We start from the raw sequence: 26,374 nt of genomic DNA on the forward strand, positions 1-26,374 counted from the left end.
TGCTTAGAACTAAAAATGAAACCAATTTCACTCGAAATAATTTACGTGACTAAAATAGGTCAATATACATGTGCACTTTGTATGAGTAAATGAACTTATTTTACTCATGAAAAACATTTAAGGCCTTTAAAAAAAAAACATTTTAAGAAATTCAAAATAAACTCTTAAAGTAAATTTTTAGTCCATATGTTGTTTTGTGTGATTAAGCTAATAGTTTCGGTTTATTTATTTTTACATAATTGTTAAAAAATAAAGATTTATAAATTAAAGTTTCGATGAATTTGAACTAGAAAATAAAATAATTTCTTAGATAAGATAAATTTTCAAAAAATATATTAAATATTTGAATATATTTTTGTTTTGAGAAAAACTTACCTTTTTTAATTTTGAAAAGTTAAGTAAGTATAATTATTTATTATACATGAAATGGTTGTCGAATAAATACACGCTAAATCTAAATAAACAGCTTTGCAGTGAGGACGTGTCTATACTGGAAAGAGGAAATTGTTAGAATGGTAACACTTAAAAAACATAATCAAATTAAAATACAGTTTTCAATTGAGGAGATCATCCATTGTGTCGACGACTGAAATTAACAACGAACGAAGGGTGTTACGAAAATGCGGAATTGCGTTGATTTTTTTTTTTTTTTTTGACGACTCGGCGAAACGAATCCACGACCACTGTTTATTTAAACAGACATTTGTTTTTTATATAGAAAGAGAATTATATATTTATTTAACAAATTCAATAAATTCATAGTAGAACAGACAATAAATAAACAAGTACAAATGCTAGTTATCCAGGATTGCCCATTATTTATTTATTTTTTTACTTTCGATTTTGTTACTATTTTACATTTTTCATTTTTAAAATATTTTTTATTATTTAAACAAATATTTTATTATTGAAACAAGTAACAACAAAAGGGGTTTTATTGCAGAACAAAGACGAGATTGTTTCTCGAACTGAAAAGAAAGAAAGGGCAAAGGAATCTGCCTGGCTGGGTGTCGTCTGCTGATGGTTGGGTAGGTGAGCGTGAGTGATGGATGGCAGTTGCTAGTGAGTGAGTAGCGGTGTTAGGAGTGCACTGCTGTGAGAGAGATCTGTTCTGGTCGCTGGCTGGTGTCTCTCTGCCCAAATAAAAGTTTCCAAAGTGTTAAAAATAATCCTTTAGGGGACAGCTAAAATCAATGCGCTCTGCCAACCGATTGTTTTGCCGAATCATGTTGGTAAACGGCATTGATAATGATCCGCATATATAAAATAGTTCATTAACTGCTACAGTTCTTCATTGCAAAAAAAGGAAATGCCTAATTTGCCTCTGAAGTAAGCTGGAATTGAACATCGAAAGTTAATAGTTCTTTTTCTCCATCAGGAACTGGTATTTTCGGGTATGTCATATTATGAGTTATGTCCCCTTCGGTCAACTCTTTAATATAAAACAATACAAGAGTTGCGTCTCTTGTGGTTAGTAAAAATAAATACATGGACTTGCTCCATGGCTTATCACGCTTAAATGTATCTTGTTTTCTGGTGTCTTTTTTAATAAGATTCATCCCGTATCATATAATGAAACAAACATAATCGGACATGGTGGCAGGTACGGGGATTTTCTTAAAAAAAAAAAAGAAAAGAAAGAAAAGAAATCCATCCACAAATAGAATGAACGCAAAAGAAAACATCAGTCTTCATGTTGCGCGTAAACGCACGTGGTGACGACGACAAGCGCTATCTTAAAAAAAAAAAAAAAAAAAATCGATGCACAAAGTAAGTTCGCCAATTTCATTCAGTCATGTCATTGTTTTGTTTTCTTTGTTTTTTTTATTAAAAAAAAAAGGGTATTAGTATAATAATAATATAAAAAAAAACAATAATTAAATTGAAGTAAAATGAGTTCTAATGCAAGCGAACCCGTTATGCACTGGGGGTCTGAGAATCTATTTGAATCATTCAGATTCTTCAAGCAACGGTGCGCATTATATTTCTCAGTAAAAAACATTCCCGTCGAGAAGCAGGTCGACCACATTCTACTGCTGTCTGGTGAGGAAGGTTTACGACGATATAACGCCTGGACATTTCACGATGATGCTGACCGGACGAACCCGGAGGCAATTTGGCGTAAATTTGAGGAGTGTCTAGAGCCCCAAACCAATTTTCGTATTGCATGTTTCTATCTGCGTGAATATAAACAGAAGAATACGGAAAGCATCAACGACTTCATGGCGAGATGCAAACTACAGGCAAAAAAATGCAGATTTAGGGATAACCAAGAGACTGAAGAATGTCTCATTGGACAAATGATTACCGGCACCAGACACCCGGAGTTATAAAAACTACTTTCGAAAGGCATGGAGCTTACACTCCAAGAGGACTTAAATAATGGTAGGATGCACGAAGCGTCCCTTAACCACATGCGGCAAATGGCTGAAATTTGAGGTGATTGTCAGGAAATTAGTGCAATAAAAACAAGCCAGTGTCGACGTTGTGGAAATAAACATGAAAAAGAAAAATGTCCAGCCTGGGGCACCACATGCTCAGCGTGTGGCAAAAAGAACCACTGGGCGAAAGTCTGCACTAACAAAAAGGAGGGCACAAGAAAATACAGCTAAACAAAAACGACGAACAGCCAAAAGCAGCCACAAGAAAACATCAGAAAGCGGAACAGTAAAATCTGAGCCCAAGGAGATGTATAGAGAATTTGAGCAGTTAAACTTTAATGCGATTCATCAGCCAAAAGACGAGCGTACTGAAATAATAACGGAACTTAAAATAAAGCTTCCCAATAGATCAGGCACTCATATACTCAAAGCAAAAGTGGACACAGGTGCAGAAGGGAATACGCTTCCTCTACAAACTTTTTGAAACATGTTTCCCAACAGAGTTGATGACTTAGGACAACCCATTCCAGGCTCCACAAAGAAAGAGCACATGATTCTGACGGCATACAACGGCTCAAACATAATACAGCATGGATCGATCTACATACAATGCGGACACAAAGACAAGTGGAAAACTTTAAAATTCTTTGTTGTCACAACAGAAGGGCCTACAATCATAGGATTACCTTCTCTCAGAGACTTGGAGCTGATAAGCCTCCACTGCACCATTCAACAAAAGAAAGATCCGATTAACTCCGTCAGGGAATTAAAAAATGCATATGCAAGTCAGTTCGATCACATAGGACATTTTAAAAGTGACTACCACATTATCCTAAAATCTGATCATCCTCCAGTAATACATGCACCGAGGAAATGCCCTATCCATCTTAGAGAAGAAATAGAAGAGGAGTTGAAATCCATGGAAGCCCAAGGCATCATCAGAAAGGTCACCGAATCGACTGAATGGGTTAGCAGCATAGTATATGTTCGAAAGAAGAATGGACAACTTCGCTTATGCCTTGACCCAAAGGATCTGAACTGGACAATAATGAGATGTCATTACAAGACTCCCACCATGGAAGAGCTAGCACACAAGCTATCAGGTGCTCAACACTTCTCCAAGCTAGATGCCAAAAACGGATATTGGTCCATACCTCTTGACGCAGAATCCCAATTACTAACGACCTTCAACTCACTGTTTGGGAGATACTGTTTCCAAAGAATGCCCTTTGGTCTGGTAATGTCACAGGATGTATTTATGCAGAGAATGGACATGATACTGGAAAAATGCCCTGGTACAATTGGATTAATAGATGATGTTATCGTCTTCGGAAAGACTAAGGAGGAGCACAACAGCAACTTCCACCGGCTTATGGAAGTAGCACAAACGGAAGGATTGTGGTTTAATGGTGATAAATGTAAAATAGATCAAAAACAGATAAGCTTTTTTGGGGTTATCTATGACAAGAACGGCATTAAACCAGATCCTAGTAAGGTAGAAGCTATAAAGCAGCTTCCCAGCCCTACCAACGTCAAAGAATTGCAAAACGTGTTGGGAATCATCACTTACTTGTCACCATTCATTCCTTGCCTATCAGATTTAACTGCACCCATGAGAGATCTGTTAAAAAAAGAAGCAGAGTACCAGTGGACTGCCAGTCACCAGAAGGATAAGATCTGCAAAGAAATGTCTCTCGCTTACTTCGATTCAATGAAGACGCCTCAAACAAGGGTCTAGGTGCAGTACTCTTGCAAGAAGGAAAGCCCATTGCATTTGCATCAAAAGCTCTAACAGCAACAGAACAAAGGTATGCAAACATAGAGAGAGAGCTTTTAGCTGTAGTTTTTGGCTGCGAGCGCTTCAAAACATACCTATATGGAAGCAAATTCCAAGTAGAAAGCAATCACAAGCCGTTGGAAATGATCAGCTTAAAAAATCTAATTGCTGCTCCACCTCATTTGCAACGCATGCTGCTGTGCCTACAAGGATATGACATGACCATCATGTATCGCCCAGGTAAGGAAATTACCCTGCCGGATGGATTCTCCCGACTACCCAACAGAAGGAGTAACGAGGAGATCGACCTTAATATCCGAGTTGACTTTGTCTAATTTTCTGCTAAAAAAGTAACACAGATAAAGCTAGCAACGAAAACCGACCCTATACTCTGTGAAACCATCCTGCACGGCTGGCCCAATACATCCAGGGAAATAAGCAAAAACTTGCAGCCATATTGGTCGTATCGGGATGAGCTGGCCATCGAAAATGGAATTTTGATGAAGAGTAATCGGATAATTATACCCAAAGTGATGCAGCAGGAAATCCTACAAAAAATCCATTATGGTCATCAGGGTATGGAAAAATGCAAACTGCGGGCAAAAAGTTGTGTCTTTTGGCACAACATTAATAAAGATAGAGGCAGCATCACACAACAATGTACCATATGTCAACAGCACCAAAAAGCCCAGAGTGCAGAACCTCTGATGCCACATGAGATTCCTGTAAGGCCCTGGCAAGTAGTGGCCACTGACCTGTTCCACAGTGAAGGTCACAATTACCTGCTGATGGTGGACTATTACTCAAAGTTTCCCTTTGTGAGGAAATTAAAGGAATTTTCCAGTCAGGAAGTAGTCAAACTAATAAAGCAGATATTCGGTGAACAAGGGATCCCAGAAAGAGTCATCAGTGACAATGGTCCTCACTATAGCTCCACTCTTTTCAAACAATTTGCAAGCGAATGGGAATTTGAACACGTCACATCATCCCCTAGGTACCCCCAATCAAACGGTTTTGGCTGATCGCTGTATACAAGCCAGAAAATCAGCGATGCAAAAGGCTGCCTCAAGTAGTCGTGATGTAGACATGGTATTGCTGTGTTTACGGTCAACCCCAATCGACCATGCAATTCCATCACCGGGTGAATTGCTATGGAACCGAAAGCTGGTGGGAAACTTACCAGTGAAGTGCCCCAAGAATTCGACCCCCCAAAAAGAAAAAGCAGCAACTCGCCTCCATCAAAGGCAATCCTACCAAAAGTCTCACTATGACCAACACACCCGAGAGTTACCAGAGATACAAGAAGGACAACACGTCTGCGTATATGATCCAGACTCCAGCAAATGGTCTCCAGCAGTCGTCACACAGAGATGTGTCGAACCAAGATCATATGCGGTGCAGACTCCATCGGGGAAGTCACTTCGCAGGAACCGCAGACATCTGAGAACAGATAAGTCTGAAACAAGGCTGAATTCCAAAACGTATGCAGCCACACCCATGATGACCTCAGAATCGAACAATTCGTCAATAGATTGTATACCCATGGAGCATACCAGCCCCAACACAACCAATGACAGACCCGGTACAAATATACTCCACAAAACACTGAACACTCATCCTGGAACTCAGAAAGTATCCAGATCCGGTCAAAAAATTTTCTTATGATGAGAACAGCCCTTAGTTGGACACTCACACTATTGTACTAGTGTCAAGGTTCCTTCATTATGTAATTTTTATTGTTTTTGTTTTATTTTTCTTTGGAAAAGAGGGATGTCATATTATGAGTTATGTCCCCTTCGGTCAACTCTTTAATATAAAACAATACAAGAGTTGCGTCCCTTGTGGTTAGTAAAAAATAAATACATGGACTTGCTCCATGGCTTATCACGTTTAAATGTATCTTGTCTTCTGGTGTCTTTTTTAATAAGGTTCATCCCGTATCATATAATGAAACAAACATAATCGGACAGGGTACAGCACTGTTCGAAGATCGGATTAATTACAGCCGTTGAAGGGATTGGTATTGAAGTAATATCTGTAATAAGGAATGAAGACGAAGCCTGATTCAGGAAGAGCCAGAGCAGCATGTTTATTTTTCAAGGTACAAAAACCGGAACTTCCGGTAGTCCCGCACGTATTAGTGCGCCCACAGCATATGATGTTTCATATTACAACATCCCCCCCCCCTGTTTAGTTATGTATTTGTGTGTGTAAGACTCAGTTCTAAGTTAATTAAAGTTCTACTGAGTGGGTGCTAGATAGAGTGTATGGTTGTAAAGTGATTAGTCTGTTATGTTGGCCAGTGTTTAGTGTGCAAGTTGTTTATATTTAGTCCTTGAATCTTGTTGGGGATTTTATGACTCGTCCAGATCAAGTACGAGTTGGGCTTTCATGGACTTGGTCGTCTTCTAGTGTGTTTTTTGTATTGCTGTAGGGTGTGATGGTTTGTTTTTGGCCGTTATGTACATATGGCTGTTCCACGTTCTGTGTTGTTGTTGGTGTTGGGTTGGAAAAGTAGACTTTTTTCCTTGTGGTCTGTATTGGTACAGCACGGAGGTGGGTTCTGTTGTGGCGAAGTCTTGTCCCATTTGGAGTTTGTAGCTCCTTGAGTTGTCATCATCCTTCCAGACTGTGGTCCCAGGGTACCACACTCTGTCGGCTTTGTTTATTATGATCACATGTTGTCCTGGGTAAAGTGGTGGTAGGTCTACAGATTGCATACTACTGCCATAGTTTCTCTTCATTTCTTTTGACCTTTCCTCTAATTGTTGTTGGTCTTCTTCTTTTCCTGGCTCTACTCGGCTGGGTAATGTCATAGGTATAGCTTGTCCGAATAATAGTTCAGCGGGTGATGGTAATTTGCTGTCTATTGGAGTTGCTCTGATCTGCAATAGTGCTAACTGTATGTCACCTTTGCCTTTAAGGCAGTTTTCAATTACCGACTTGACATGTTGTATATGTCTCTCAATAAATCCGTTGCTTCTAGCAAAGTGTGGTGAGCTGGTGATATGTTTAATACCCCATGATGTGGTAAAGTTCTGGAAAGCTTGTCCGGTGAATTGTGAGCCATTGTCCGTCATGATCTGGTCTGGTCACTTGAATAGGTATGTGTAGCTCTTGATTTTGTCAGCTACTGCTCTGCTGGTTACAGGTGTAGGCATTTCATGTGGGTATTTCGAGTATCTTGTCGACAGTAAGGAGGTACTGCCGTCCATTTATTTCGCATAGGTCCGATGATGTGTTGCCACGGTTGTGATAGAATGTTGTGTGGTTCGAGTGGTTCACGTTTGTTTGCATCCTGGTGTTCCTGGCAGAGCAAACACGATTGGCACATTTTTTCGATATCCTTGTTGATATTTAGCCAGTAGATACTCTCTCTTGCAAGGCGGCGAGTTTTCTCAATGTGACCTAATCGACCGGGGGGGGGGGCGGTTTGCCCTCATTGGGGAGCCGGGTATGCTAAAATAGCTAAGATCCCAGGTAACAGCAGATATCCCGAAGACTTAAGGTAAGGGATATAAATATGTATTTTATTTCATTGTCAAAATAGATATTGTTTGGAAGTCAGAGAGATATATTTTGCATTTAAAATTGATGACAGGAACTTAGAACAATAGCATAAATTGTCTGGCTTTGACGAACTCAAAAGTCAGATGTCAGACTGACAATGTGACCTTAGGGGTCATGGGATTTTAATGTTGACTTGAATCCCAGATCTCAGGCTGAATTGCACACTCGCAGTCTGGGTTTTTTTCCGTAATGTCGTGGAGTGATCTGATTGGCTTGGGAAACTTCCACCCCGATCACACACACTACTATTAATACTAGTGTCACACAAAATTAGTCAGTTTCCGAAGGAGTTTCAAATCAGTTGCCAGCGGGATTTTGTGCATGAAACTCAAAGTTAGCCTGCCATTCCCTGAAGACGTGACCCCTCCTCCACCCGTGTGATGCTGTCTGTGAAGAGAGATTTGAGACTGTGAAGAGAGATTTGAGACTTTGAAAGACTTACTAAGAACTGAATGATATTTGTAAAAACATTTGTACATAAGTTCGCGAATTAATTCTCGTAGAGTAGAATTTCACGTGTCTGTTTTTCTTTCTGTCTGCGGCTTCAATATTTACTTTCAGCATACAGGATTCAATGTAACAATCCTCTGAGAAGGACCAGACGATCAGAGCCGAAGTTTCCAGAAAAGGTCTTACATTATTAATGGCCGCGACAAGGATATGCCGAAAAAAGGGTGAGACTTAATATTTCTCATTTTTGTTGTTGTTAACACAAAAACAAAGACAGAAAAAAAAAAGAGTATTTCCACAACGAACTCAGGAGAAAAAAACGTAATAAGAAAGAGACAGACAAACATTTGAAAAAAAAAAGGGAAAGAAAGACAGAACTGAAAAATATAGAAACAAGCACGTTTGAAAAAAAGAAACTTTAAAAAGAAACGCCCGGTTGAAAAATGCATGTTTGAAAAAGACTTTAAATCAGAAAAAGAAATTGCACACGCGAAAAACACATTTTGAAAAAAAAAACTTTAAAAAGAAACGCTCGGTTGAAAAAAAAAACCTTGAGAGAAGGGAAGAGAAGAAAAGAATACAGTTTGAAACGCAGAGACAGTGACAGAGAGAGGAGAGAAATCGAAAGTTGACTACAGGTGCGCATGGCGAAGAAGAAGAGGATGAAGAGGAAACAGAAGAAATATATTAGATCACGGTAGGCAACATTTTTTTTTTCTCTGTTGTCATTTGTGCGTATTGGCCTTGTTAGAGAGAGAGAGAGAGAGAGAGTAAGAACGATTATATGTGTGTTTTAAAAAGAGGAGAAGAAAACGTGTTTTTGCTTGTCGCTGTGAATTTAATGTAATATTAGAGCGAATAGTAATATCAGTAAATCTAAGGGAGTAAGAGGGGTCGTCGTCATGAGTAGTGAAGCGACCAGGCACAGTTAGATTAGTAAAAATCAGAGAGTGGTAGTGTGTTGAAAAAAAAACAAAAGAAAAACTGAAGTAAATTGACCAATCGTTGTTGCTTGAACGTTTTTTTGGGGATTGAGAGATCTTGTATATATATTTTTTTTTTATTGAATTAAAAGCTTGAAAGGAAAAAGAGAAAGTGAAAAAGTTTATTGGTTTCTGTTTAAAATCTGTTAGTGATTTCATAATTGTTTTTATTATTATTCTTTTGTTGTTTGTAATTTTTCTCTCTTGTTGAAGTTGATTGATACTGTGTATATCTGCCTAATTTGAGTATCATAAGGGCGTAGGTTGATTTAGTTGAATTGATGAGAGACTGTGGTGGATTTGAGTATCATGGGGGTGCAGAAAGATAATCAATAATACTGATGAGATAAATAAATCCTTGTGAGAATGTCTAGTTAAGACGTAAAAGGGAATGTTTAATTGCTATCCCAGCATAGAAGGGATCACGAGATGCGGGCATTATAACAACAAGGAGGGGGTGTGCATGGCGTCAGGGAACAATGGTGCTGGTGGCAGAGGTCAGGATGGAATTAACTTTTTACGATGAAGGAGAGAAAGCCTTAGCAGCCACTCGACGATGTTGACTGACAAAGACATCAAGAGACAACCCGGCAGCTCAGAAAGATTCCTCAGGGTCGGAAACTGGCCTGATTCTGGTTGATATCACTAGAGGCTAACAACAAAGGGTTAGAGTAACCTTGAGTGACATGTGGTTGAGGTTAAATGAGAATTGTGAGAGAATAGCTGCCACTTGGGGAGCGAAAAATCAGAAATGGGATGATGTGTGGCCCCATGACCCACCCGATGCGAGACTAGAAGGAAAAGGGGGTACCCTGCTTCGAGAATAGTTAATATGAGGGTAGAGAGTTTTGTTCACTTATTTTAAAGTGACTATTTGTTGAGTTCTGTTGAGAGCGGGTTGGCTCTGATGATAATGATTTTTGACTTTAGTTACATGTAAACTGTGAAGGGAGAATTTTGGTAATTGAATTTGGTTGAAAAAAAAAAGTTTTTTTTGAAAAAAAACGAGAATACTATTTTAAGCCATTCGTGAACTTTGACGAAACATTTTAGCTGAATTAATCTGTATTAATCGATATTAATGGTTGTTGTTGAGAATTAAACTGTTCAGAGTTGTGTTTTTATGCATTCAAACGAGAATAATTGGAAATATTAAATTTTGAGAGTTCAATTAATTTTTGAAAAACAACAGAATTATTTTGTTACCTCAGTCTGGAAGGATTTCGTAATTAAACTGAACAAATTTTAGTTGAGTTCGGTTTAGAATAATTAGAAGGATTCATTCCGGCGATTAAATTGACTTTTGGAGGAATTAAAATTTTGCCTCAGTCAGGAAGGATTTCTTGATTGCGAAATAAGGGTCAAAGAGGCTGCAATCTGAACGAAGAATAATTAGAAATAATTATTAGCATCACTGAGTGAAGTGTATTATGGAAAAGTGATTTTTTTTTAGATGGATTTTTCCATTGCGAGTAAATCAGGTGCGTGATGTTCGCACCTGGAAATATTAAGGAAAAAAAAAAGACAGAATTCCTCGTGCGATAACTAGGCATTAACTGAGTCTCCTTAAAGGATGTGGTCTGCGAAGCCATTAAATGTTACGCATTTTAGTAATTAATTTTGTTAATTAGTTGAAATGAATTCTGGTTAAAAGTTAAATTGAATTCTGGGAGTAAGAACCAGTAATGATTGAAGTTTACCAGAGGGTGTAGGGCGTGTGTTTTGTCCAGCTTTTGGGAAGATGTGTTTCAAATGCAATGGAAAGCACCACTTTGCAAAAAGATGCAAATCAAGAAAAAAGAATATTCGGTTTGTTGGGAAACAAGATGATAGCAATAGCAGTAATGATGGACAGTGTGACCACAAAAGAAGGAATCAATTCCACCAGACCTGAAGTGATAAAGGCAGAAATGATGGTCAAAGGAAAGCCAGTTGTTTTTCAGCTAGATAGTGGAACCTCAGTAAACATCCTGAACGAGAAACATGTGGCAGGAAAAACACTTGAGCAGTCCAATAAGACCCTTGTCATGTGGAACGGGTCACAAATAAAACCATTAGGAGAACGTCGGATAAAAATGATAAACCCAAAAACCGGGCTCAAGTATGCAGTGAAGTTTGTCATTGTAAAGGAAGACTTTCATCCACTACTTGGAGCGAATGCCATCCAGCAAATGGCACTCATTAGTGTGAACAATGACAAATTTAAGAGGTTGCAAACATATCTCAAAAAGACAGCAGCTAGCACCCGGAGAGCATCATATCTGAATTTCAGGATGTATTCCAGGAAGAATTGGGTACGTTACCTGGAGAGGTTCATCTGGAGGTGAACTCCAATGTAACACCACATGTTGCAGCGGCTCGAAGAATACCAGTGGCTATCAAGGGAAAAGTGAAAGCCGAATTAGAAAGACTTGTCAAAAAGAAGGTAATTGAACCAGTGAACGAGTCAACACCATGGGTAAGTGCCTTATCACTAGTAATCAAAAAACAAATGGAAAGTTACGGATATGTATTGACCCCAGACCATTAAATAAGGCTCTTAAACGGGAGCATTTCCAGTTACCGGTACTGGACGATCTCCTCCCAGAACTTGCTGATAGCAAAGTTTTCTCAACTCTTGATCTAAGGGATGGATTTTGGCACCTGAAGTTAGATGAAGCCAGCAGTCGCTTGACCACTTTTACCACTCCATATGGTCGGTTTCGATGGAAGGTTTTACCATTTGGAATTGCTCCAGCCCCGGAAATATTTCAAAGAGAACTATATAATAATGTGGCCGATTTGAAAGGAATCATCAACAAAGCAGACGATCTTCTGGTGGTTGGGATTGGTAAAACGATGGAAGAAGCAATAGAGGACCACGATAGAAAACTCAGAAAGCTGTTGCAAAGATGTCGTGATCGTGGGATACGATTGAATGCTAAGAAAATGAATTTATGGCAAACATCTGTATCATTTCACGGCCAACAGACATTAAGAGAGTGCAATGATTGGGAGGATTTGTGAATTATTTGGCAAAGTTTCTGCCCCATATCTCTGACGTGATGGCTCCAATTCGCAACTTAACAAAGGCGGATGTGCCATGGACGTGGTCTCAGATCCATGAAGAAGCTTTTGAGAAAATCAAAAGGTGAGTGAAGCACCAGTATTGAGATACTATGACCCCAACAAACCATTGGTCGTTCAATGTGATGCAAGTGAGAAAGGAATGGGGACTGCATTGCTACAAGAAGGTCAACCCTTAGCATATATTAGACGAGCACTTACAGACACAGAAACCCGATATGCACAGATTGAGAAAGAACTATTGGCAGTGATTTATGCCTGTGAACGGTTTCACCAATACACATTTGGTCAACAGGTTACAGTACTGACTGATCATAAACCATTAGAAGCAATAATGAAAAAAGAATTGGGGAAATGCCCAAAGTGACTGCAAAATATGTTAATGCGGTTGCAAGTTTACAATGTGATTGTTTTATACCATCCTGGTAAGATGTTCCTAGCAGACACATTATCAAGGGCATACATTCATGGAGTGAGCAATGAATGTATCGATTATGATGATGATGTCCAGGAAACAGAATATATTCCAGTAACAGAGGGAAGGTTGCTCGAATTGTGCTCAGCCACAAAAGAAGACAGATGTATGCAGATGTTACAGCAAGTAATTGTGGAAGGATGGCCAGAAGACAAAGTACATCTTGATCCAGAGGTGAGACCATATTTCAGCATGCGGAATGAAATGACGGTACAAGATGGATTAATATTCAGAGGAAACCGAGTAGTAGTACCAACAACACAGCGAGCAGTGTTAAAAGAAAAATTGCATTCCACACACCTAGGGGTCGAAGGATGCTGCAGAAGAGCAAGAGAATGCTTATACTGGCCAAATATGAATAGTGACATCAGAGACTTTGTCTGAAAATGCCCAACGTGCAAGAAATATGAGGTAGCCAATCCTGCAGAGGCATTAATGGTTCATGAAATTCCAGAGAGACTCTGGGCAAAAGTAGGAGTAGATCTCTTTAGCTTTGCAGATAGGGACTATCTCTGCACCGTTGATTATATGAGTAATTTCTGGGAAATTGACCATCTCCCGACTACACAAGCTAGAACGGTGATCACTAAGCTTAAGCACCATTTTACACGACATAGGATACCAGATCAGGTGGTCACTGATAATGAACCACAGTTTAGTAGTCAAGAATTCTCCACCTTTGCAAGAAAGTGGTGTTTTGCACATACACCCGTCAGTCCTTACAATAGCAAGGCATATGGAAAAGTAGAATCTGCGGTAAAGATGGCAAAGAACCTTTTCCGGAAATCAATGGAAGATAAGGCTGATCCACACCTAGCGATGCTGGATCACAGGAATATGCCAGCCAAGGGTCACTTATCACCTGCGCAGAAGCTAATGTCAAGAAGAACAAAAACACTTCTTCCAACCAGAGAGGACCTACTCAGACCAGAACTACACAAAAATCTAAGCAAAACAGTGGGACAGCAGAAAGCAAAAGCATTATTTCAACCAGAAAGTCAAACCACTTCAGCCAATGCAACATGAAGATGTGGTACGTATTAAACCACACACAAAAGGTCAGCGAGAGTGGAAGAAGGCAGTTGTGTGGCAGAGACTGGATGAGAGGTCATACCATGTCAAAGTTGATGGGGAGTTGCTCCGACGTAATAGGGTGGATTTTAAAAAAACAGCAGAAGCACTCCAATCTCCATCATTGATCCCTCAGTCATACCAAAGGCCTAGTGAGGAGGCACCAATAACTGAACTGCCAAGTACAGAAGGGGTTTGTAATTCACAAACACCTCGGCTCGAAAGTAATAGAAGATAAGGAATGAGGCTGGCGACGCCATCCCCAGCAAACCAAAATACTGAAGGAATGAGGATGACACGTTCAGGGAGACTAGTAAGGAATCTGGCTAGATTCAAAGACTATATGAACTAATTGAGTCCAAGTGAAAAGGGCAGAATAATCCCTGGTGGGCCGGAGTCCAGTGAAGGCCTAGGTCACAAGGACAAAGCATTGTTTTGTTTTTGTATTTCTGTTATTTTCTGTTTTTTGTTAGTGGATCTTTTTTCTTTGTTGTTGTCTTAAAAGGGGGAAGATGTTGCATGAGGAACTAATCTCAGGTTACACCACTAGAGTAATGTCCCTTGGCGGTGATGGACCTGTATTGGAGATGATGGTGCGAGAATAAATAAGATGCCTGTAAACCATGTGTACACGTTGTGTTGTTTTCATTAATGGAAATCCGCATGTAAAGATAATGAAACAGAAATCATTACAAAATTGGTCAAATCAAATATATATATATATATATATATATATATATATATATAAATTGTAGGTATTATATTTCAATTTTTGCAGTAAAATATAGAATCTTTAAAACAAAAATTTATTTATTAAACAAGAAATATACGATGTAAGGGTTCATTCTAACAGCGTTATGTTATGAAATGTATTTGTGGTAATGAGGAATGGCCGATGTCCATCTATGCCAGCATCATATCAGCGGCGTGAACACAGATCAAGATCGCTCGCACCTCACTGTAAACAAAAAAAAAGAATGTCAGAAATCTGCATAATGGTCAAACAAATTTAAAAGTTCATAATATGCTTTTATTTAACAAAAATAAATCAAATCATTTTTGTGGTGTTGTATTTTAATATGTGTGTGCTGATTCAACACGTGAGAAAAAGATTATGTTATTCAATGATGCTGAATGTTCTTATAAAGAGTGTTCTAGAAATAAATGTTAGTAATTTTGAACTATGTGTAGTCATGAGGACATTATATATTTTTCCATAATAACAGCGAAGAGCAAAATAATAAAAAGGAAAAAAACGCTGATATATTTAAAATTCAGAAAAAAATGTGTTCAGGGTTTCTTTCAGAGAAAATTAACGGTTAAGAATTTAATTAAGTTAATTGCAGAAGGGATTCCTAGGATCCTAGGATCTCTGTCTAACTAAGCAACTCCGCTGGTAAGATTAACATCATGAGAAATATGAAAAGAAAACCATAGTTGATGTCCATCAGCATAAAATAAAGGTTGGTTTATCATTTACTCTTTTCATCTGTCAATTATAAAATAAAACAAACAAAATAAATAAACGGGAAATTCTACTGGAGTGGCCTCCCTTGGTATATTATAAAAAGACATAAAAGGAAATGATAATGAAAGGGGCACAACTTTGTAAATTATCTGTTGTAAACTTGTCTTTCTTTTTTTTACTGAGAGTTTGGTATACGAGACATATATCTATACATATACATATACAAAAAAAAAAAAGAGAGAGCAAGGAAAAAGAAGAAAAAAGAAGAAAGGTTTATGAACTTAAATATATGTTATAATCTTTTGAAATTTGTATATATTACTTATTCGTTCTTTGATTCTGTTCATTAAAATAAAAAAGGAATATATATATATGACAGCCCCTTTAAGAAATTCGTTTATTATCGTTGAGCACTTTCAGTTGAATTAAAGTCGGTCAATTTAGCTCTTATGCATAGATCATCGTATAACGATTAGATCACTCTCTGACTGACGTAAATGAACATTTAAAATTAAGATGTCTGTAGGTATTTAATTATTATAGTAAAAAAAAGATAAATAAATAATTATATATATATATATATACACATATATATACATGTTGAATTGATCATCTTTTCATGTTAACAATATATGCTGAAATTCTCTGACCCACCATTTCTTACAACGACAGACAGCCGATTGCTAAATAAATCTATCTATCCATCTGATATCTATTTTATACAACACATAGACCATGTTTAAATCAAGAAGGGCAGATAATTGTTATTGCCACTTTAAAATGTTCTTTTTGATAGAGGAAGTCAATTGAATACAAACTGGCACGTAGCACCCTAGCGGGCTTCCACACGAACTGAGAAAATTTTTTTTTTTAAATTAATTTATCATGATCGGATAATAATGCAAATCTCAGAAGGGGCACTTCACAAGTGTTAATTGGATAGAAAGTCTTGAACTAGAGGTACAGACTTATTTTTTACTTTGACAGAATTTGCGTGGATGGATACAACAAATGTTTTGTAACTGAAACATTCTTTATCCATAAATTTTAATGTCTCTGGTTTATTGTTACACAACATTTAAAGTTCTTTCCTTAATCCATGGATTTTCAATATAAGGCTCATCTCTTCAGAGGAAATGTCTTTACCAGCAAAATATTCATTATGGATAAACATAATTTTGCTTTTCAGCACATATATTGCAAATTAATTAAAAATATTTCTAAAGGAACATAGAAAAGAACATCATTTTAAGGTGATTCAATGGGAGAATTGGATTAAATAAGAAAAAGGGCATGCATTTCAGGTACACGATTCGAGTGGTGCCCTGGGAATAGAGATGAATATTTCTTTTATATTCCATACTGGTTAATGATTTTAATATTGAAGGTAAACTCCAAAATTGTCAAATCCAGCATCCAGAAGGAATGACAAAGTTCCTTAGCAACAGTAGAAGCTTGGAGGATATAAATCCCATTTGTTTTGGTATTATGCAGTGCGCAGAAAAAAAAATTATTTTTATATGGCAAAATTCAACCGATGCATGTGAATTTGCCAATTAGCAAAAACAGTCATCATGTATATTTATATTAAATATATTGAATTTTGCCATAAAAAATAATTTTTTTTTTTATTTCTGTAAAATAAAATGCTATGTATGTCCAAATAAATTATGGGCGACTTTCTAGTAAATAAAAAATGAGCTTCGAGCTTTTTGTATTATTAATGTTATCAACTTTGTTGTTACATTTAAAAGAATTTTTTTTTTAATGTTTTGATTTAATAAAAAATATCGTCAGATCGAGCATCGTAATTTATGAAATGAAAAAATGAACAAATCTTTTTAGTAAGCAAGAGTTGTGTCCCTTTGTAGAATGACAAATTGTAAAACAGTGCCAAACAATCGATAGAACAGAAACGAATGCATGGGTTCCATTATTTATTTTTTGATTTTGGAGCGTCTTTTCAACCCTTACATGATCATACTTTCTTTTTTGGTTTTGTTTTCGGTTGTTTTCTAAGGGGGGGGCATTTTTATTATATTATTCTTATTTTTGGGAATATTTTATGCGTCTAATGAACTTATACTGTGGATGCGTCTAATGAACTTATACTGTGGATGATTTGTTTGTTGACAAACAGATCATAAAATCTTTTCTTTTTATATAAAACACATTATTAGAACCAAAGGCTGAAATAAAACCAGAAAAATTTCATTTTCATTATTTTTGCATTATTTTTTTATTTGACTAAATTTATGCCAGTTTTTATAATTTTTGTGTCTGTCAAATAATTTACGCCGCTAAACTACAAATTTATCCTTTCCGTTATTAAATTGCCTATGGATATACTTATTTGCTATATATTTGCTTTTTGTTTACTTTTCTTTTCTGGGCTCATTATCGACACTGCTCAGATATTAACTTTTTTTTTAGGTAAATTTTTACCTTAGCTCCACCTCAACAAGTTCCTTTACAAATGGCAACTTTTTAAGGTTTTCGACTGTACTGAATAAGACAATCTCTTTTAACTTTGGCGGAGACAAGTAGTTTTCAAGATATAATGACATGCATTATGCATTGTAATTCACTGTTCTACGCACATGCGATAAACAAATCTACTTCTCTCCTGACATTGGTCCCCCCCCCCCATTCTTTCTTTTTTGGGTTTATAGCTTTTGCGGGTGGGTATGCCGATAATGAATATCAAGGTTAAATTTAGGGCAAATACTTTGACAATCCCCCCCCCGTCCTCATAAAATTTATTCTGAAAGCCATTCTTACCATGGCGAGGTTGGGGGAGGTGTTTATTCTATATGACATTATAACATGAGGAGGTTGGGGTGGGGTCTATTCCAAAAGCCGTTCTTAACATTAGGATATTGGGGATTGGCGACCGACAACAACAGTAGTTTAATTTTTATACATGCTTCCACCTGACAACAGCAGTTAACGGGTTCTGCTAGTATAAAAATATTTCCCCCCAACAATATTTTGTAAGACTGTGAACCACAAGATTAATTAATCTGTAATTTATTCATATATAATTAATTCATCTCATTGTTGGATATATATATGAACAAACAATCGATAGAACTCCATGAACAAAGCTTCTTTCTTAGAACTGCACGCCTGTGGAACTCTGTTCCGTCTGCCTGCTTCCCACCGGACTACAACTTGGATGTCTTCAAGTCCAACCTTAACAAATTCCTAATGAACCGCTCCCTTAAGTAAACACTTCATCAAATCTCCACACTAACGTAATGTACTTGCAATAACCCTTATCCCTGAGTGGCTTCCGGGCCTTGATAAGTGGTGATCACTGTGTAAAAAAAACAAAAAAAACGAAACATGTTTCCTTTGTTTACATGAAAAAATTTTTATTACTAGCTTTAAAGATAGAGATAAATTATTAAACATTAGAAATGAAATTTCAATTATTTGTAGACATTACAAATCCCACCTTCTTAGCAACTTCACACCCTACTGAAGATACAAACCGCCTCCAACCTAAAGAATTGCACACTCTTAACACTATTACACTGCCCATCGAAACTCACAACTGTTACATTTTACTTTATTTACAACTGTTATTTAGGTAATCTGCTTGAAAAGTAATAACTTTTCAAGCAGATTACCTAAATTCTTAATTTTTAATTATCTATTTTACTCCTTTGAGATTATCTGATCCTCTTTAATTATCACACTTTTTATTAACTGAAAAATTCTTAGAAATGTAATTGTGGTCAACCTTCAAATTCCCCATCTCTATATCTATGCGTAATATTCTCCACGAATAATTCCAAACATTTAAAAATAAAACCACTACAAAATTCCACTTTCCTAAAAATTTCACACCCTTCAAAATTCATCCCCTAATATTTTCTTAACACTGCCCTATAATCTAACACCCCTATTCCCAACCATTTCCCCCATAATTCAAGGCGAACTCAACACTGCATTATAACACCTAATTTATTATATTTTTCCAAACAACTCATCAATATATTAATATGATAGCGTGTGTGTTATTTTCTGTATCACGCTTACATCCGGGTTGTTTAATTGTTATGTACTTCCATTTCAAATCTTCCAAACATGTTTTCCCTCCTCTCCCAGAGACGTCTGCGCTGACTGGGGCACGTCGTTCGCATGCAGAATGGCCGAATCCCAAAAGACATCCTGTATGGCGAGCTCTTAGCTGGCAGTAGACCAACCAGTAGACCAACTCCTCAGATTTAAGGATGTGTGCAAAAAGGACTTAAAATCCGGAAACATCAACCCTGTTGACCTTAAAATCCGGAAACATCAACCCTGTTGACCTTGAATCCTATGCAGCAGACCATAACTCTTGGAGGGTCAAAGTCCAGAAATGTGTCCGACTGAGCGAGGAGAGAAGAGATAAATAGTGGGAGGAGAAGAGAGGCAGGCGCAAAAGGACAGCATCAGCAGCAGCATCGGCAGAGCATGACAGAGGGTATCCCTGCGGGAAGTGCAACAGAATCTGCCGCTGCCGCATCGGTCTGCTTAGTCACAGCAGCAGTTGCCACCACTCATGACAACCTTCAGATACGATTCTCCATTGTCTATCTTGTAACAGAAATGTGTAAGGAAAAATTTAAGATGGCGCTCGACTCTCTCTCTTTAACACGGTAAGTTCAGGAAAAGATGTTATAAATGTTGCAGCAATTCAATAATCTTTTTACACCGGTTCTGCATGGATTCCAACAACGGTAAAATATCCTCACACGGCACAAGAAGCAACAGCCACACGATTCCCCAGCCAACTCAATCGTCCCTCCCCCACGTCTTTCCCCTCACCCGCTTTTATCGTCGTTCTAGGCCGGCTAAATTTGCATATTCCGAGAATTCGTGTGACTTTGCGAGACATCATAATTTACAAAAGACGGCGGCCGCCATCTTGGTCTTTCTTTTCTATTTTTGGTCGGTAACGCTGAGCTGGTCTCGAGGTAAGTCTTTTTCCCCTCATCCGTCTCTCCCACGTACCCACACAACATGCAAACACGCGGGCGCTTATCTCCTGGATGCACGTTACACTCCCCCCTGATCTGATGATCACATAGAGAGCACTGGGGGGGGTGGCCTTTTAGTGCGTGTGCTTCTGCGAAGAGGTACATTCACTGTTTCAGATTCGGGCTCTGGATCTGGTTCTGCCTCATCAGATGAAGTATCGCTATCAGTCTCTGGAGGGGGCTCACTGAATCTGTGCATCGGCAGCTCATCGCTAGACGCTTCACTGCTTTCTTCTGTAGTTGTGTGACGCACCTCGGTAGCTGGGCGAAGATCTCGCACATGTCGTGGGGTTCCATCGACCAAAACAGACTGCTGGCTAATCACTCCAGATATTTGTCCTCGCTTAAACTTGTCGGTGCACCGATTTCCTGGGGGCCGCACCCACACTGGATCTCCCACTACATATCTGTTATATGTTACCTTGTCGGTTGGCTGCGTAGTATTGATTCCCTTCACTCCGACTCGGTACGTGTAAATAGCATTTGCAGGTGCGGTTGAAGGGGACGTCCCGTCCTTTGGCGCAATTCTCTTGATGCTGCGATGACTTCTTTCAGCAATGCCATTTCCTGACGGCACATGCGCACATCGCAACCGTAGTCGGACGCCTCACTCATCTAACAACTGCCGAACTTGCTGGCTACAAAACGCTGCATCATTGTCAGTCAGGAGCTCTTCCGGTGCACCTCGCTCAAAAAAAATGGATGATAGGTGGCGAACAACATTTGCTGAATCCTGTCTGGTCATCTGCCGCCATCACAACTGGTTCCCCCAGGTCCTCCTCATCTTTGATGATGGCTCGAACACGTTCCATCAAGTGTTCCATGGTCGTTGTTGAAACGCTGGTTGAGGCTCTCAGTAGCTGCTTCACCCGAGTGGGAAGGCCCGCCACGAACGCGTACGTGAGCGTCCGCTCCGACACCCCTTCACCAAACAGAACTGCGAGTTTCTTTAACTCAGCGAAGAAAACGTCCACGCTTTCCTCTGGTAGAAGTTTTCGGGAAGCAAATTTTTCATAGGCCGTACAAGGATCCATGGCAAATGCCTTGTACAGCGCAGCTTTAATTGCGGTGACATCTCCCTTTTCGGCAGCACTGAGTTGCTGATATACACTCAAGGCACCCCCAGCAAATCTCAGGGGAATCACAGTGTGTACCCTTTTCACCTCACAAAGGTCGCACGTCAGCTCGACCCTTTCAACCCAGTCGACGATGGATGTGGACCCGTCAAACTCGGGTATGAGCTTTAAGTCAAATTTCGACTCGGTCATAGTTCTAAAGGCCAAATGGCCGAGATAGCTTGTAACAGAAATGTGTAAGGAAAAATTTAAGATGGCGCCCGACTCTCTCTCTTTAACACGGTAAGTTCAGGAAAAGATGTTATAAATGTTGCAGCAATTCAATAATCTTTTTACACCGGTTCTGCACGGATTCCAACAACAGTAAAATATCCTCACACGGCACAAGAAGCAACAGCCACACGATTCCCCAGCCAACTCAATCGTCCCTCCCCCACGTCTTTCCCCTCACCCGCTTTTATCGTCGTTCTAGGCCGGCTAAATTTGCATATTCCGAGAATTCGTGTGACTTTGCGAGACATCATAATTTACAAAAGACGGCGGCCACCATCTTGGTCTTTCTTTTCTATTTTTGGTCGGTAACGCTGAGCTGGTCTCGAGGTAAGTCTTTTTCCCCTCATCCGTCTCTCCCACGTACCCACACAACATGCAAACACGCGGGCGCTTATCTCCTGGATGCACGTTACATATCTAGACGGAAGGATGCCAATAAGAGACTTCCATTTTGTGTAATAAATAATTTTACGAAGAATTTTTCATAAGTTTTGGTTTTGGTTTCAATTATAGCTGATGGCACTCAAGTCATTTCATTTTTTTGTAAATAATTTTACTAAGAATTCCTCATGTTTTGGTTTTAACTTCGATTATAGCTGATGGCGCTTAAGTCATCTATTTCTTTTATACATAATTTTACCAAGAATTCCTCATAAGTTTTGGTTTTATTTTCGATTGTAGCTAATGACACTCCAATAATCTATTTTTTTAAAATAATTTTATCAAGAATTCTTCATAAGTCTTCGTTTCGGTTTCGATTTTAGCTGATGGCACCTTAGTAATCTATTTTTTTTATAAATAATTTATCAAGAATTCTTCATAAATTTTGGTTTCGGTTTTGATTATAGCTGATGGAACTAAAGTTATATACATGTATATATATATATATATATATATATATATATATATATATAAGTTTGGGATTCAGTTTTGGTTCAAGCTGATATAGATATATTTTTTATTTTTTAAATCGCAACTTTATAATATATAAAAATTGATAGATCAAAAGTCTATAATAATATATACAAAATCTGCAAGAATTAAAATATCATATTTAAGCGTACTTTATGACCAGGCTACGCCGGACGTCCCCGCTAGCTTAGATAAGTACTTTTGCAGTTTTGACAAAAGAGCTACAATAATATCAGAGTGTCTCCATTTACGCTGAACATCTACAGAATGCCAACATCAATATATTACATATGAAATAGTCCCCTGTGAAGTTTCCACAGGTCCTAGTAATTTATTCTTATTTTATTTATTTTTTATTTATTCCCATTTCTTCCCTAAACTCAACTCCAATTCTAAAATTTACCCAACAGAATCTATAACTGATTTCCTACCTAAAGAGATTTTATATAAGCTATACTGGACACATCTGTTTACTTATTTGAACTAAACCGCATTTTAGCTCTTTCTGTACCCCCACCCCTACCACCACCACCATCACCACCACCACCATTGCGGTAGATTACTGACTCTTTAACACCGTTTCAGCTTTGAGACACATGCAGGTCATCATCCAGAACCCAACAAACTTTTTTCAACACGCTCAATTATCTATTTCCCTTCTTTCTTCTCTTTTCTTCTTTTTCCCCTTTTCTTGCGCTGTCTTATCTTTATAATTTTACAAATTTTTAATTTAATTTACATATTTTATTGCTTTTCTCCCCTCTTTCCTTTTCCCTCTTTTCTCTTCTCCCCTTTCTCTCCCTTACTTCCTTTTGTTTGGTTTTCACTATCCATATGTAATTACAAAAAAAACATATCTTTCCTTTTTATTTTAACTTGACTGATCCAACGATATTGACGGATAATTTATCCTCTCTATTGAAACAATTTGTAATAAGTTAATGCACTTGAGGTTGTAATAATTAAAAACATATATATATATATATATATATATATATATATATATATATATATATATATATATATATATATATAATTATTTCCACAGACAATGTCGCAGCTCACAAGAGCCAAGAAAGTCAACAAACCAGAAGTCCAAGACTCGAGCTTCGCCCTCATTTTTGACACATCCGAACTTGGGATTTGAAACCCGAACCTCTTGCATGTTAAGCAAGCACTCAACCAACTGAGAAAACACATCACACACACAAGAATGCATATAAACTTACACAGATCAAACAACCCACGGCATAGATCCAACAGTGGAATGAACCGAACAAAGGATGTAGTCATCCAACCATCTATAACCTAAGCCGACGTCTCACAAGTAGGAATTTTATACTCTTAAGAACGAGGGCATCACGACAAGCTAACCTAGTGAGCAATCAGTGATAAAATTGTCAGAATTATTTCCACAGCCAAACAGCATCGCAACTCACAAGAGCCAAGAAAGCCAACAAACCAGAGTCCAAGACTCAAGTTTCGCCCTCATTTTGGGATCATCAGTCAGACACATTCAAACTCGGATTATAGCTGGTTGGATGTCTACGTCCCTTGTTCGGTATGAAGTATGTTCATTTCACTGTCGGATCCATGCCGCAGGTTGCTTGATCTGTGTAAGCATTCTTGTGTGTGTGGCGTGTTTGCTAAGTTGGTAGAGTGCTCGTCTAGCATGCAAGAGGCTCAGGTTTCAAATCTTAAGTTTAGATATGTCTAACTGATGAGCCCAAAATGAAGGTGAAACTTGAGTCTTGGACTTCCAGTTTGTTGGCTTTCTTGGCTCTTGTGAGCTGCGACGTTGTCTGGCTGTGGAAATAATTATATATTCTCTCACATTCTGAAAATTATATGTGTGTGTATGTGTGTGTGTGTTGATGAGAAAAATATGCTTATTCAATTATATTTGACCCTTTAATCCTTTTATTTATAAAGCTCAATGTAACAACAGAGCATATATGAATGACAAAAAGTTTATATTCTAAATTTCAAGATGTTATCTATTTGCTTATTTCTTTCAGTATATTAAAATGTTCAATTCTTGACAGCGTCTGTTTCATAGCACAAAAACATTAACGTGACAGGCCAGAACGTCCCCTTGCTACCCACCATCAGCATCGATGGCCGAGTCCTCGAGGTCACTGACAAATTCACCTATGTCGGCTCCACCATCACCAGCAACTTGTCTCTTGACAGCAAGATTAACAAATGCATCACTAAAGCTGCAAGTGTGATGGGCATTCTGTGTGTGGCTGACTCTCAAGACCAAAATCAGAGTGTACCAGGCTTGTGTGCTCAGCATGCTCCTTACGGTAGTGAGTCCTGGGCCACCTACACATGCCAGGAAAACCATTTGGAGAGCTTTCATTACCGTTGCCTGCGTTTTATCCTGGACATTATATGGCAGGACAAAGTCACCAACACTAATGTGCTGGGACATGCTGGATGCCTCACCATGCACCTGCTCCTTTGTCAGTGCAGACTCTGCCCAGATCTCTTCTACAAGGACGTATGCAAACATGACCTGAAACTGACTGGCATCGATCTGGGCAGCTGGGAGTAAACGACTGTGGCACCTGGCGAGGTGCTGTACAGCAGGGAGTGGGAAGAGGAGAAGACAACAGAAACTTGATGCTGGAGGACAGGAGATGATGCAGAAAGTAGTACCAAAAGGCACCAGACCACAGAACACCATCCTCCTCCCTGTGCCATGCGGGAGAAACTGCCATTCATGAATAGGGTTCCAGAGCCACGCTCTAAGTTGTCCAAAGACAATCTGCTAAAACACAAAAGCAATACCTCTCGATAGAAGATTGCCTATATATCTTGAAATATATATACCTCTGGGAATTGCAGTTTTATACTAATTCTCAACTTTAATAATTTTGTTTTCTTCTTAAAAATAATCTCTATAAAAAAATAAATTGAATCAATCAAATCAAATAGTTTTCGTTGGTTTTGCGGATGTTAATTGAGAAGGTAATTATTCTTTCTGACACCGTATAATTTTAATTTCCTGTTTGTCAGTCAACTTCCGGTTAAGTGATTGAAAGTCTATGGATTTGTTTGGTGATCTTCCTGAACCTGGTAATTATGAATGATGATATACTAATTATGTATATGAATTGATGTTACTTTTATAAGTTGTCATTTATTTAAAAAAAAAATATATATACTAAAAATATTTTCCGCGTTTTCAATTTTTTTAAAAATTATTCAAACGGCGGAGCTGAACGAGAATCACCCCTCCTCCTCCATAATTTTTATAGTATGTTTTAGTATGTAGTATAGTTCTCGAGGTTGGGTGTTTATTCTGAAAGCCGTTCTTAACATCGGGAGGTTGGGGGTGTTTATACTACGCTGGGTTAGGTCGTAAACTGCACTGCAGAATACCGGTTAAATTATGGGGTGGGGAGGGTGATTCTTGTTCAGGTCCGTCATTCGAATTGCAACACGGCAACAGCTAGGGGAATTCTTTTAAACAGAATTTTAGTTTTGTTTTAAATGTTATGTTTTAATCTGTGAGATTAAAAACTCTTATATATACATGAAAACGAAAATAAAATCGTTTTGGGACGAAATTGGTCCCGAATAAAATGTCCGAACCATAACAACACTCGCACAACCTCAGATAAATAGGCAATGAGAGAGTTACTTATGCAGAGAAGGTACCGTACTGAAATAATAACGTTATTATTTTAAAACTCGTTCTTAACATTGGAGGGAAGGTGTTGGCGGACCTGAACGCCCCCCCCTTCCCCGCTGTAAAAATTCCTTTTCACAATCTTTTTTTTTTTTTTTGCGGATTATGGTTGATAACATACTTAACTTTCATACTACACCCC

General features: G+C 38.2%; 3 protein-coding genes across 5 annotated transcripts in view; 1 reads left to right on the forward strand and 2 right to left on the reverse strand.

Moving 5' to 3' along the window:
• LOC145246776 (CDK5 regulatory subunit-associated protein 3-like) overlaps positions 1-602 on the reverse strand; it is a 107,893-nt gene extending 107,291 nt beyond the window's left edge. Inside the window, exon 1 of the mRNA XM_080108562.1 lies at positions 376-602. The gene's annotated coding sequence lies outside the window, so the exon portion shown is untranslated. The remainder of the gene's footprint in view (positions 1-375) is intronic.
• Positions 603-642: 40 nt separating this feature from the next.
• The window catches only part of LOC145246779 (integrin-linked kinase-associated serine/threonine phosphatase 2C-like), a 148,718-nt gene continuing 122,986 nt past the window's right edge, over positions 643-26,374 (forward strand). The window contains exon 1 of one of the 3 annotated variants that reach the window (XM_080108572.1): positions 643-1,770. Coding sequence is in view for 1 of the 3 variants with exons in the window: in XM_080108570.1 (XP_079964696.1) it covers positions 25,586-25,616 (31 nt within the window). In the remaining 2 variants the exon portion in view is untranslated. Of the gene's footprint in view, positions 1,771-25,501; positions 25,617-26,374 lie in introns of those variants that run through there. The other 2 variants (XM_080108570.1, XM_080108571.1) reach the window with 2 other exon arrangements.
• LOC145246515 (uncharacterized) lies at positions 6,567-7,238 on the reverse strand. Its single transcript, XM_080108127.1, has one exon. The coding sequence runs from the start codon at positions 7,236-7,238 to the stop codon at positions 6,567-6,569; it is 672 nt and encodes a 223-aa protein (XP_079964253.1).

The sequence above is a fragment of the Euprymna scolopes genome, chromosome 24 (genome assembly GCF_053919585.1).
Source record: "Euprymna scolopes isolate OS-2025 chromosome 24, ASM5391958v1, whole genome shotgun sequence".
NCBI classification, from domain to species: Eukaryota; Metazoa; Mollusca; class Cephalopoda; order Sepiida; family Sepiolidae; genus Euprymna; species Euprymna scolopes.